Source organism: Melozone crissalis, unplaced genomic scaffold (genome assembly GCF_028551555.1).
Source record: "Melozone crissalis strain CALT ecotype California unplaced genomic scaffold, PUWL_Pcris_2 ptg000039l_1, whole genome shotgun sequence".
NCBI classification, from domain to species: Eukaryota; Metazoa; Chordata; class Aves; order Passeriformes; family Passerellidae; genus Melozone; species Melozone crissalis.
The window spans coordinates 1,655,363-1,667,863 of record NW_026535817.1 but is presented as its reverse complement, the minus strand read 5'-3'; the positions used below and the strand labels follow the sequence as shown (position 1 = coordinate 1,667,863).

The window sequence follows — 12,501 nt, the reverse complement described above, 5'->3', positions numbered from 1 at the left end:
TCTGCTGCTCCCTAGTGGTCCCAGCTCTGAGCCTGCATGCACTGCAAAATGAGAACCTAGCTGGTGTTATATATATATGTATGTATGTATAAAATATATGTATATATATAAAAAAAATATATATAAATAAATGTGTATATATATATATATATGTATGTATGGTTTAGGTTTATTTTTACACAACATCCTCCTGCCACAGCAAGTCTAAACCTTGTAACATCCACAATACCAACATTGAAGCTGCCCTCATTCCCCCAGCCCTAACGTAGAGGCAAGAGGAAAGTCCCTCATTTTGTTGTGCTTAGGTTTTATTGGGAAACATCTTTCCAAGTGCCTTCCTTGTACTCCACACGGCCAGAACTGGTGGGTGAAATGCTCACTCCTGGCTGCCTCAAAGACCACGGGAATGTGGGGTATGGAAGGGAGGGGAGATATCCCAACAACCTCAGCAATGTTCTGTATCTAAGCCAAGGCTGTGCCCTGGGACAGATGTGAGTCTTGAGGCCTTGCTGGTTTTCAGGGTGTGTGTGGTAGGTGACAGGCGAGATAAAAGCTAAAGCTGAGCAAAGATCAAAGCTGGTTTCATGGCTTTCATGGCTTGGTGCTTCTTGGTTTCACTTTCATGTGTCTCCTGGAGCCTTTCTTCTCTCCCTTTCATCTCCCTCTGCGTTTCCACCTGGCAGGGCGCAGCTTGGTGACCTCCCAGCCTGGGACACGCTCAGGCCACCTTTCTTGCAGCCCCCAAATCTGGGCAATGCTGGATGACTTTAGCCCAAGAGGACTCCTTTCAGTATCGATTCTTTCAGCTGCTGAGATTTACATCCTTTGCAGAAGTTGGACTGAAGTTTCTCGGTCTCTTCTGGCAGCATCTCTGGGTGTGAGTGCTGATTCAGGGGTGCTGGTTCCAAGAGAAAAGTTGACAAGGGGCTTTCCAAAGGGAGGGCTGCTCATTTCATTGGTATTGCAGCTTCCTTCTCAGTGAAGACCTGGATTTCCCCTCCTTGCTGTGTGCACTTCTACTTGCTGCTGGAGAACAGCAGCTCTTGGCTTGTTTGGGGTTCTTCCCAATAGAAAAATATCTACTCCTATGGTGTCTTGTGGGTGAAATGTGGGGAAAACATCTTCCCCAAGGGAAAAAAGTGGGGAGGCACTTGGCAAGAAGAGATGGGGCCTCAAAACATTAAGTGGACATTAATGAAAATAACAACCCTAGGTGTAAGCCCAGGATGCATGGTCGAGTTTGGGTCCATTCCTGGTGTGTTTTTACCTTGTGTGTGGTTGAGGAGAGAAGCACTGTTTTCTGTGGATGGGCTGCTGTCTTCTGACTTAACCAGTAGAAAATGGGTCAAGGCCATGTTAAGCTCTACCAGATATAATAGTTACGGGTTATTCTGCAAGTAATGTGGAGACAACTAAATTATGGGCTCAACTAAAATGGAAACCACAAATAATTGGAAAAACATAAAATGCTGAACTGGACTCTAACCAAACTTGTAGCTGCATTTATCAAGATATCAGGCTTCAAGGGGAAGGGGAGGAGACTTTGCCATAACACTCCTGGAGAGCCAGGGCTGTTGTCAAGTGTTTGCCTGAATGTGCTGCCCAATAGGAATAACTCAGCTCCAGCAATGGCGGCCTTTGAGTTCAGCAGAAACTTCCCAGCTTGTGAAGCTTGGGCTGGATGTAGCTGGAGGAGTTTTGGTTTTGTGAATAGACCTGGAATGCTTCTTCACTAGCCCCAGAAGGAAGTGCTCAAAGCCAGAGGCCTTCCTCCATATCAGCGGGGATGTGTAGAACGCCACATTGTGCCATTGACACGAGGGCAGCGAGGCCAAGTCGCCAGGCACAGCTCGCTTAGAACACCCCCAGCTGCTGTTCCTTGGCTCCCTCCTGGCCCAGGATGAAGGTTACCCTCCTCATCCCCTTGCTCCATGGTTGAGCCCTCGCTGTCCCAGGGTGCCCTGATGCAAATGGCCAACGGTGCCTGAGGGCTCGGCGGCACCTGCGGCGTCTAGACCGGTTCCTGTGCCCACATGCAAATTGTGGGGAGCCAGCTGGGCCACATGGCCCTGGTGACACTTTCTGGGAAAGTCCTTGGCTGCCATTCCTGCCTGACATCCTCTGTGCCAGGCAGAAGTGGCACTGAGGAGTAACGGTGCTCCTGTGCTCGGTTTTGGGTTCGTTTCGCAGTGAAACCAGTGGAGAGCTCTGGAGCAGCATGGGGGTGCTGGGGTGTTCCTCATGGTGCTTTTCTAGCAGCAAGGATGGGCTGCCACAGAGGTCTGGGGGTTTCCTCCTGTGCTTACTCGGTGCCGTTTGTGTCTCTGGGGTGGCCAGGACTTCCCAGAAACTGTCCCCTTGGGTCTGTGCATCCCTGTTTTTGCATTGCTGTCCTTTCAGCAGTAGAAAGCTGCTCCCCAGAGGCCCCAAGATGGACTGGGGAGGCAGTTATGTTGGATTTAGGTTTCTTAAGTGTTCTGTAATTTCTCTTGTTCTTGCTCCATCTTCCTTATCCAATCCCTTTTGAAGCTCCCCTTCTTTAGCCCTCAGCACACCAAATACTTGGAAAGATGCCAGAGCAGGTTTCTCACATGCTTGTAGTGGTGTCATGACACCACTCTGCTGTCTCCAAAAATGGCCCAAACTCACAATTTTGTCCCCTTGCATCAGCAGCAAGTCATGCATCTTCACTTGAAGGCAGCAAGTAAGAGTGAGCTCGATGTGTTGTTCACTCAGCCTTATTTTGGACTGATTTCGTTAGGTTTTGGCTAATTCTGGTGCTCTCATGTTGACACTGAAATGTGTGTGGGTTTCAGGTTTCTCAGGTTTGGGCAGGAAGCATCTTTATCTTTGAAGCAGGTGATGGACCACAAACCACAGTGGTGAAGATTCACTGCACTTGGGGTTTTTGGGGGATAATTTAAAAAAACCCCACAGGTTTTTGTTTTTTTTTTTTTTCTCTCCTGCAAGGAGCCCTGAGTGAGTTATGGGCAAAGGAGGAGTAAGCTGAAAAATCACTTTCTCTGAAGTGATTCTCTTTGAGAGGTTTGTTTGCTGCAGATGTTTGTGATGCAGCCTCTTGTGAGTCCTCCCTGAAGGGCTGGAGAGCTGCATCTCCTTGGCACTGACGTCAGGGTTGGGTTTCTGCCCATCCTGGTAAACATGGGAAAGGTTTTCCATGTGGCCTTTAGGTGCTGCTTGCATCACTTCTTTGGAGGGCTCTGATTTAGGAAGGATTAAAAAGTATTACAGGTGTAAGAAATATTACAAAAATCCAGTAAGAATTAGATAAAAAATGACTAAAATCAAAGTCTTGCCTGCACAGGGGCAGCTGCTGCAGAAAACAGAGAAGCTGTGAGGGTGCTTTGGATGTGTTTCAGTTGAGGCTGGCCTGGATGATGCCACACATCCCTACTTGAGGGCCACTCTTCTGAGTTCTTGGCATCCAGGAAGCAGTCAGCTTAAATGCAGACGTGGCTCACATCCTCCCCCTGCTTCTCCCTTTGCAGAATTACCACTTATGCAGAAATATCTGCCACCACCATGGCTATGGCGTTTCCTTCTGAGAAACCAGCCCAGTGCTCATCACTTACATCTTTCTTATCCAGCACAGCACTGTGTCTGCTGCCCTGCCCATTCACACACCCTCCCAAAATCCATCCAGCTGATGCTTCTGGAGCTCCTGCTTCTTTCCAGGGCGGGCAGGAGGTGGACACCTGCCCTGTGGCTACAGATCAGGGACAGGGTCTGGCTCATCTTGATCTGTCTGTTGCATGTGTCCAAGGATAATTTTCTTCTTGTACCAATTTCATTAAGCACTGCCACGAATGCTGCTGGATTCCTCCAGTGCTGGAAGTGCAGCAGCTGAATGGTCCATCTCCATCTTTTCTGGGGAAAGTTGCTTTCACTTCTCTTGTTTTTGCCCAGTTCTAAAAAGCAGGACCATTTTATAGTTAGGAACTTCAGAAAGATTTTCAGATGTCTTTTATGACTTCATAGCAGTTTGCATAGGTGACCAGTCATCTCTCTGCTAATTTGCTGCCTTTCCCACCATTTTTTCCTCAGAGACTCCTGCCACAACCCAGCAAAACCAGTCCTTGGTTGTGTTCCTTCTAATAAATCTCTGCAAGGAAATTGAGAACTCTGGAAGTGTTAAAGAAAACCCAGTTTTAAGGTCATCTCCTCTTCCACTGCCGTTGACAGCAAGGCACCCATTCTTTCTATAGGATTTTGGGAATAGCTCATGGAAATTGTCCCTGGCCTCTCTGTGACCCTGGTGTACAGGGAGTTAAACTCCCCACTCATCTCTTGCACTTCACAAAACTTTTGGACCTATCTCAGAGGAAAAACCCAAGATTTTCAAAGAGAGATGTGTAGCTTGAATGAAAGACTTTAAAAAAAAAGATTAACTATTTTGGTAACAGCTATATAAAATGCTGATGTGATTTGAAAGTTCCAAATTACAACATTATCACACAACCACATCTCTTTTCTTGTGGCCTCTTCCTTCCTCCTTGCCTCGCCACATATCCCCTTCCCCTTTTGCTTCCCGGCTGGTGACTTCAGTGAATTTATTTGGGGCAAAGCCCCCATCCCACCAACACCTGAGGGCACAGGGTGCTCCTGTGGCCATCCTGGGTGAGTTACTCGCCCAGCCAAGTGTGAAATTTGAAGGATTTGAGTGCAAGCATAGAGCAGGGAGATCACGATTGTTTTTCCTTGGCACGGCGTGAGGCGTTTTTGCTGATGAGAGAGGCAGCAAAAATAGCGTGGGGAAAATATAGCCCCAAGAAAGAAATATGTAAATGTCTGAGTATGCTAAAATCCCCCCTGCTTAGTCAGGGGCTTGGGCTCTGCTTTCATTCTGGGCTTTTTGTTGTGGCTGAGGGGTAAATACTCAAGGGAGTGAAGGGTGATGTGGGGGGGATGTGTGGGGAATCCAAACGTTGCACTGCGTCCCAATGGCTGGTTTTAGTTAAAAATATTGATCACTGAACTTCTGGGCTGTCTGTGGGGAGCATGTGAGAAATGAACTGTTTTTCTCTGCTGGCCGGGTGTGACTGCTGAGCTGTGAACTCGGTACCCGTGTCAGGGCGTGACCCTCCCTGATAAATAGGGCTGTTTGTGCTCCTGCAGAGCGGCTGTGGGGCTGAGCCTTCCCTGAGGATGGGAGCCCCCCTGCTCCCCTGGCTGCTGCTGCTGCTGCTGGTGTCCCACCCTGCCCACGCAGGTGAGCTCCGGTGCCTTTGCTGGCATCATCCTGTACCCAGAGCCACTGGGGAGCTTGGCATCCTCCTGTCTGTTTGGTGAGGGCTTGCCTTGTTGTTTGCCAGGGAAAAAGCGCCGCCATCCTTTGCAGGGCTCTGGTTCAGCTTTTGGGAGCGGTGTGGGAGCAGGGAACTGAGCAGGTGCAGGCGGCAGCCTCTCACTGTGGTCCCTATCAGCCTGTCTGTGCCTGTAGCTGCCACCTTCTCTGTCTCTCAGCCATCCTGGAGGTGAACGGGAACCTGAGCTGTAGGTGTGCCAAGACAACCTCGGAATACATCAGTCCCAAGAAATACGAGAGCATTGAGATAAGGCCCGTGGGCAGCAGCTGCAGGCGCACGGAGATCATGTAAGTGCCGGGGCTCCTCTGCTGCCACCATCCCGCTTCTGGAATCTAAACCTTTCCAAAAGCGCCACCTGCTTCCTGGCTGAAAAACGTCAGGGGTAGAAATGCGGATCCCCAGGGACTAAAGGAATCTCTCCAGCAGGGAAAAGCGTGGTTTCCTCGAGCTGGAGCAGGGGTGTTTGCAGCCTGAAGGAAGCGCTTCCTCCGACACTGAGGCAGCATGAGCCATAACAAGTTTTCCCAGATTTTTCTAGCTGCTTGGTGTTGATACATTTATAGATCTCTAGAAAAAATTCTCTGAGCAATGTTCTGGGCTTCAAGTGTCTGCTCCACGTAGGAATGTGTTGCGTCTTGCTTGTTCCAGCCATGCTGTGTCTTTCTCTGTCTCTGGCAGCTTTCTACAATTGTTGGTACTGTGAGCAAAATGTGACTCTTCCCCATCAGCTCTGGCTGCTTGAATCCCTGCCTTTGGAGGGGACAGGAAAGCTCAGGAACTCTCCTTGCATTTCAGCATTAAGTTGAGAACCTCAGGGAAGGTGTGTGTGAATCCCGAAGCCCCCTGGGTGAAGAAGCTGCTGAAGCGCATTGCCAGCACGTAAGTTGTTGGGTGGAAACTCCTTTGGCTCAGGTGTCCCTGGACAGCATCCCAGTACACCCACGGTTCTGGGAGGCTCTCGTGGGCCCAAGAGCTCTGGGAGAGCTGCTGCTGTCCAAAGGACCCTCTTCCAAAGCAATGAGGGCCAACACTTTGCTGTGAAAAACAGTGTTCAGCCCCACATGACCCATCTGTGGGTCATGCTACCCCTGGCTTACACACCGCAAGTGCTGCATTTAGATTTGGGGGAGCAGCATGTGGGGAGAAGCGGCAGGAGCAGGGTTTGCTCGTGGCTGGTGCAGCAGTGTGAGGATGCTGGGAAAGCTGCCCTGCTGTGTGGTGCCTGTGCTGGGTTTGTGGCCATCCTGGCGAGCGATGCCTGCCCTGGGGAAACAGCAGCGACTTCCCTCGGCTAGGGCAGGAGCTTCCTCTCCCAGATCCCATTTTCTCTGTGTTCACACCTTTCTCCTCTTTCTGCTTTTCACAGGAAGAAATAATAGGTTTCCTGCTAAGGAAGTTGGTGCCCAGAGCCCCGAGGCAGGTTGGCAGATGATGCCCAGGTGTGCAGACCTGACTGCTCCTCACTTTGCCCTGTGTTCCTCCCCTTCCCAAAAGCCCCACATGTGGCTCTGGTGGCAGTGGCTGTGGGGAGGGGGCCTCACTGCTGGCCCCAGCCCCATGGCAGGTTTGGGGGGAAGTTGTCCCCTGCTCTTGGTCCCTGGATCAGCGTGAATGTGAATCCTTCATTTATTTAGTTGCCTGTGGACTGTGAAACAGTTCCCTGTCAGGGGCTACTCCTGCTTCTTTAGGAATGACTTTGTGACTTTTTCCATGTGTAGTGCTCGGCAACAGAGTGTGTGTCTGAGGCTTGTGTGGCACAGTGTGGCATGTCCTGTTCCAGAAGCTCAAGTCCAATAAAATGCAGGATTTTTCTTTCTGTTGTATTTTCTCTGGATCTCCTAGCTTTGAAGCCATGTATGACATAGAATCATAGGACAGCTTGGATTAGAAGTAACCTCAAAGCCCATCCAGTCCCACCTCCTGCCATGGACAGGGACACCTTCCACTATCACAGGTTGTTTCAGGCCCTGTCCAACCTGGTGTTAGACACTTCCAGGGATCCAGGGGCAGCCACAGCTTGTCTGGGCATCCTGTGCCAGGGCCTCCCCACCCTCACAGGGAAAAATTTCCCCTGACTATCCCATCTAACCCTGTCCTCTGGCATTGTGAAGCTATCCCCTGTTGTCAGGGGTCCCTCCCATCATAACCTGTTATCTCCCCTGGTGGTGATTTGAGGGCACAATGTTGGTGGTAGGGTGATGGGACACTCCAGCCGAAGTGCTCCACATCCAAGTGATGGAGCTGGGATTTGTAGGTGGCTGTTTTAAAAACCAGTCCAGGCCAGTAAGGAAATATGTCAGGAATGGGAGTGTCTTGGCAGAGTTTTGGGGTAAAAAAAAATCAAAAGCAAATGTCACCAGGGCACTGCTGGGTTGTGCCTTGCAGGGGGACAAGGTGGCTGTAGGACAAATGAGTAACACCTGATCATGCAGGACCAGAAAAGCACCCCAGAAAGCCTCCAGTCTGGTGGGGCTGTGTGTGCTGAGAACAAAGTTGGAGGAAACGACCAAGAAAGGAAGGGGAAAGCAGAGCCAGTTTCGGGAAGCCAGGCCCCCTGCTGAGCCCCAAGGCACTTTTATCGGCAATTGCAGACTCAGCAAGCGCCGTCAGCAGCGACCCTGGGGCCTCCTGTGCCCCTTTACTTCTCCTATTTCCCACTCAAATAGAGGGATGCTGCGGGGCCCGGGCTGGGGCCGGCATGGCTGTGCGGGCAGCCCTGCTGCTGGCCATGCTGCTGCTGTCCCACCGCCCTGGGGACACAGGTGAGCCTGCCCTGCCCCGTGCGTGGGGGCTGCGAGGCTGTCCGGGTTTGGGGTGGGTGGTGCTGGTGCCACGTGGCAGGAGATGCATTGCCCGGGGAGGCTTTTGGGGTTTTGTGTGAGCCGTGGCCGTGTGCCCCCCCAGCAATCCTGGAAGCCAACGGCAACCTGAGCTGCCGCTGCCTCAAGAGCACGCGAGCCTTCATCCCTCCCGAGATGTACAGCAGCGTCGAGGTGTGGCCCGTGGGGAGCAGCTGCCGGCGCCCCGAGGTGGTGTAAGTGCTCCCAGGGCTGTGTGCCCTCTGCCCTGCCTGTCCTGCCTGAGCTGCTGTGGTTTGGTGCTCATTGTCCTTGTGACAGGGGTGGGAGGCTCAGCTCAATCCGTGTGTTTTCTAGGATTACGCTCAAGAGCCTGAAGAAGGTCTGCGTGGATCCTGACACGCCGTGGATGAGGAAACTCTTGCAGGACCTTCCTCACCTGTAAACTCCCTTTTCCCTCTGAGCACCAGGGGCATCCCGTGGGAACCTCTCTTCACACATGCTCCGCTTCTGCTTTTGGCAGGAGGAAGAAAAAGGCTCCCCGCTGAGGAAGCTGCCACGAGAGGCATGGCCAGATGTGCTGGGCCCAAAACTGCCTCCCTTCCCCATCGTGCTATTGCCTTACCCCAGTCCAGAGGGAAGCATGCTGCTGCCTGAGCCCCTTTTAATGCCTTTAAACCCTTAAAAATGCCCATCCCTGCTTCCAGCCTCTCCCATCCCGTAGCCATGTGCTGCGAGTCCCTTTTGAGCATGACCCAGCAGGCCCAATAAAGGTGGCAGCCCGCTGTCACTGTCCCTTGCCTCCCTTCACGCGGCATGCCAGAAGTTGGGATGCTCGGGGTGGGAGGCATGGGGGGCAGCAGCTTTTGGCCAAAACCAGGTTTGAGGAGGTGGCTGCGGCATTTTCTGCTTTTTGTGGGGGAGGGGCAGGAACAGGCCACCCAGGGGGAAGCGAGGGCACGGAGGTGGAGCTGTCCCTTTGTAACCCCCTCCTCGGCCTTCCCAGCCCCAGAGAGGGTTGTGAAATCCCCCCTGGGGTGAGGGGCTGGCTATAAAGCGGCCCTGGTACAGCTTGGGGAGGGCAGTGAGGATGCGGCTGCTGCGGGCCCTGGCGCTGGCCCTGCTCCTGAGCAGCTTGGTGCCAGGGGGCGGTGAGTCCCTTCGGGTGTCTGTCCATCCATGGCCCCTCCAAGCGCCTGGACAGGGGCACTGGGTGCCCAGATGGGGCTGAGCATGGATTTTATCTACTAAGCTTTCAGTTTTGGTTCTTGCCTATCTTTGAGCTTGTCTTTTAAATCCTGTGGCTAAGCTGGAGGGGGGTACTGGGGGTGGAGAGGGGGGGTTTGCCTCTTGGGTTTAAACTGCTTCTCTTCCAGACCCCCACAAAATTCGAGTGCTTGGTGGGCGGGCAGTGGGTTTATTTCATAAAATGCTGGCTAAGTTTTCCAACCCTGCAGGTAAACCCCTTCCATATGCAGGACAAGAAGCTTTAAGGCTGTGCTGGGAGGGATTAGCCCTGCTGGGTGTCAGGGATGGGATGGGGTGGGGTGGGATGGGATGGGATGTGCCTCCCCCTCGGGGGCCCGAGAGCTGGTGTGGGCTGCCCTGGAGCACAGGTCTGTCGCTGGAGAGCCTGCTGACCAACATGAGGTGCAAGTGCATCAAATCCACCGCCCACGTCATCAACCTGGGGCTGATCCTCACCATCCACGTTACCCCGCCGGGCATTCACTGCAGGAGGAAGGAGGTCATGTAAGTGCAAAGCCTGGGAACCAATCCCTGCCAATTGCTCCTTTGGGTACTGGTGCAGAAGTATGTGGAGGGGGGAAGCCCATAAATGTCGGGGTGACTCTTGGTCCCAATTTCAAGGGTGTCCCTCCCTGCATGGCTCAGGGTCATCAGGTCAGGGCCCCAAAATGTTCATGCTGAGGGAGCAGGGGCGTTTTCTCTGCGGGTTAGAAAAGCTTTGGGGAAGGGACATGCATGGGGTGAGGGGCTCATGGCCTTCCAGCCTCACCCTGAAGAAGAACAGGCAGGTGTGCGTGACCCCCGAGGCGCCCTGGATCCAGCTGCTCATCCACAAGCTGATGCAGAGGTAGGCGATGCCCAGAGGCTGGAAAACACATACCCAACACCTTTGCAGGACCATCCCTTTCCCCTGACTCTCCTGGTTTCCTTTCTTTCCCTCCACAAACTCTCCAGGAATGGCATCAAGAAAGCGCTGCCACGGCTGCGGCGGGAGGCACCTCCCCTCGGAGACGTCCCTCCCACTGGCCGCATCCCAGGAATCCATGGTTATGAATCCCTCGTGGGACAGGAATGACACAGCCCCCCTGCCCTGAGACACGCTGGGCTGAGTGGCACAACGCTGGCCCTTCTCTGCTCCTGGGTTTTGGCTGAGCAGGAGCCTTTCCCTGCTTTCCCCTCAGGCACCCTCTGCTTCCTTTCCTTTCGGGTGCCTGCGCTGTTCCCGCACACAATCACAGCCCATCCCGGTGGCAGCAATAAAAGGATGAATGTGCTCCCCCTCCCTGGCTGTGGCAGCTCTTTCTGCCTGGATTTGGGTAAAAATTGGGATTTTTGGAGTGGGGAGTTAAGGCTGGACTGTGGCACCGTGAAGCCTTTGGCTGCCTTGCCGAGGACACTTCTGCTCCAGGAGTCGGTGCCTTTTCCTGACAGCTCCTGGCAGGAGCAGGTAATTGCAGGAGTTGGATATGGTCTGCTGCTGGCTCCTGGCTGTGGAAACACAGAAGCGGGAAATTTCCCAGTGACTGGCTGAGGCTTTCTGTGGAGTCCCATTTCCCAGCCTGGCACAGCAGTCAGTGTGCCTTGGCCACACGCACTGAGGTGACACAGGTGTGACTTGTGACCTGTGCAGGATTATCCCTGTTTGCAATCTGGCTTGGCCATTCTGGGAGGAGGTGTTTAAGGTCTGCAGGAATCAAATTTGTGTTGTCCACCCACCCCACTTGATGCCAGTAATGTGTCCCTGGGCAAGCTGGGAAACACCCACCCAGGCTCTGTATCTCCCTTCTTCCTGCCCTGTGGTCCTCAGGAACCACAGCAGGCATAAGAATGGTCGAAAAAGGGCTGTCTGTTGACTCCAGAAGGCTGTGGTGGGAAGAAACCTGTGGATGTTTAGCCTTATCCAATGTGAGTGAGCAATATCCCATCTGAACAATGAGCAAATTAAAAAAAAAAAAAAAAAAAAAGTAGTTTTTAAAGGGAAAATGTAGTTCAGGGTTTGATGACCTCCCTTTCCCCAGCTGCCTGAAGGTCCAGGGCAAGCAGTGTTTCCTCCTGCCAGAGGCCCCCAGGTCCCCAGATGTGAAGCAAAGCTGCTATTCCCATGAGGCAGGGCGTAAATCCCCCCAGAACTGTAGTGTAAGCATGCCTGGGAGTGACCCTGCAGCTGCCCCTGCTCCATGTGCACTTCCATCTTCTCAGAGATGGGACCTCCTGCCTGCAAAGGCAGCACACAAGAAAAAAATCTGACTTAAAACTCCCTGGGCTCTCAAAGTAACCACTGCAAGGTGGTGTGGGAGCCTCCAAAGAGGATGGACGGACCCCAAGCACTGGGATCACTCTCACCTTCACCATTCCCACAGGGAAGGGTTGTGCCAAACCTGGATCTAGAGGTTTATGATCGCCACCTAAAATTATTTCTAACTGAAGTGAGTTCTTGGCTGATGCTTGGCAGAGAGGATTAATATGTGAGTGGTTCCCACCAGGTTCTCTTGGGATCTGGGTTACCTTGGAACACCAAAGGGTGAGGGGGAGGGAGTGTGCGTGACCAAACTTGTGGAAGGTTCAGTCTCCTTGCAGTGAAAGAAGGAAGCAGAAATATTCAGCTGCATTGTACAAAATTCTCTTTTTTTATATATATATATATATATGTATATATATATACACACACAAAACCCCGTAATCGGACAGATTCACCAGATTGAATTTTTTTAAAAAGTTGCTTGTAGAAGGGTGTTGGATTTTGTTTTCTCTGCTGGCTTTAGGCAGTGCTGTTGCTGGGGAGTGGACACCAGGCACTGTGTTTGGGAAGCAAACAGAGGCAGTGAGCAGCAGGGAAGGGCCTGGAGCCTTTTTTCCAGGTATTGCCTGCAACATGCTGGGAACCGAGGCCGGGAAAAAAAGCACCATCCCCTCACTGCTCCTGCTGGGAAGGGAAAACCAGGAGGAAACCACACAGGAGAGGCAGGTAAACATATGCATTGACTGAAACATGAACAAAACTGGGTTTTTTTGTGCAATGTCTGTTAAAAAACCATTTTGTGTTAAAAACCACGTGGCGTGACGAGCGTTGGGAAGTGCAGCAGAGAAAATCCAGTGGAACACCTTGGTGCAACAGAACACTTCCATGG

At 52.3% G+C, this 12,501-nt stretch overlaps 2 protein-coding genes and 1 pseudogene across 2 annotated transcripts; all 3 read left to right on the top strand.

Annotated features, from left to right (window-relative positions):
* Positions 1 to 5,166: 5,166 nt before the first annotated feature.
* On the top strand, positions 5,167 to 6,740 carry LOC128941876 (growth-regulated alpha protein-like). Its single transcript, XM_054283883.1, has 4 exons — positions 5,167 to 5,230; positions 5,485 to 5,614; positions 6,123 to 6,206; positions 6,694 to 6,740. Exons 1-4 carry the CDS (start codon positions 5,167 to 5,169, stop codon positions 6,701 to 6,703), a joined length of 288 nt encoding a protein of 95 aa, XP_054139858.1. The 3' UTR covers positions 6,704 to 6,740.
* Positions 6,741 to 8,006: 1,266 nt separating this feature from the next.
* LOC128941867 (C-X-C motif chemokine 5-like) lies at positions 8,007 to 8,898 on the top strand. The gene is made up of 4 exons (XM_054283870.1): positions 8,007 to 8,089; positions 8,232 to 8,361; positions 8,483 to 8,566; positions 8,649 to 8,898. The coding sequence occupies exons 1-4, from the start codon at positions 8,026 to 8,028 to the stop codon at positions 8,671 to 8,673; spliced, it is 303 nt and encodes a 100-aa protein (XP_054139845.1). The 5' UTR covers positions 8,007 to 8,025; the 3' UTR covers positions 8,674 to 8,898.
* Positions 8,899 to 9,215: 317 nt separating this feature from the next.
* On the top strand, positions 9,216 to 10,467 carry LOC128941878 (interleukin-8-like; annotated as a pseudogene).
* Positions 10,468 to 12,501: the final 2,034 nt, after the last annotated feature.

Coding starts and splice junctions, on each gene's coding strand:
- LOC128941876 (XM_054283883.1), top strand. CDS start 5,167: ATGGGAGCCCCCCTGCTCCCCTGGCTGCTGCTGCTGCTGCTGGTGTCC. Junction 5,231..5,484: donor GTCCCACCCTGCCCACGCAG/GTGAGCTCCGGT, acceptor TCTGTCTCTCAG/CCATCCTGGAGGTGAACGGG. Junction 5,615..6,122: donor TGCAGGCGCACGGAGATCAT/GTAAGTGCCGGG, acceptor CTTGCATTTCAG/CATTAAGTTGAGAACCTCAG.
- LOC128941867 (XM_054283870.1), top strand. CDS start 8,026: ATGGCTGTGCGGGCAGCCCTGCTGCTGGCCATGCTGCTGCTGTCCCAC. Junction 8,090..8,231: donor CCACCGCCCTGGGGACACAG/GTGAGCCTGCCC, acceptor GTGCCCCCCCAG/CAATCCTGGAAGCCAACGGC. Junction 8,567..8,648: donor TTGCAGGACCTTCCTCACCT/GTAAACTCCCTT, acceptor TGCTTTTGGCAG/GAGGAAGAAAAAGGCTCCCC.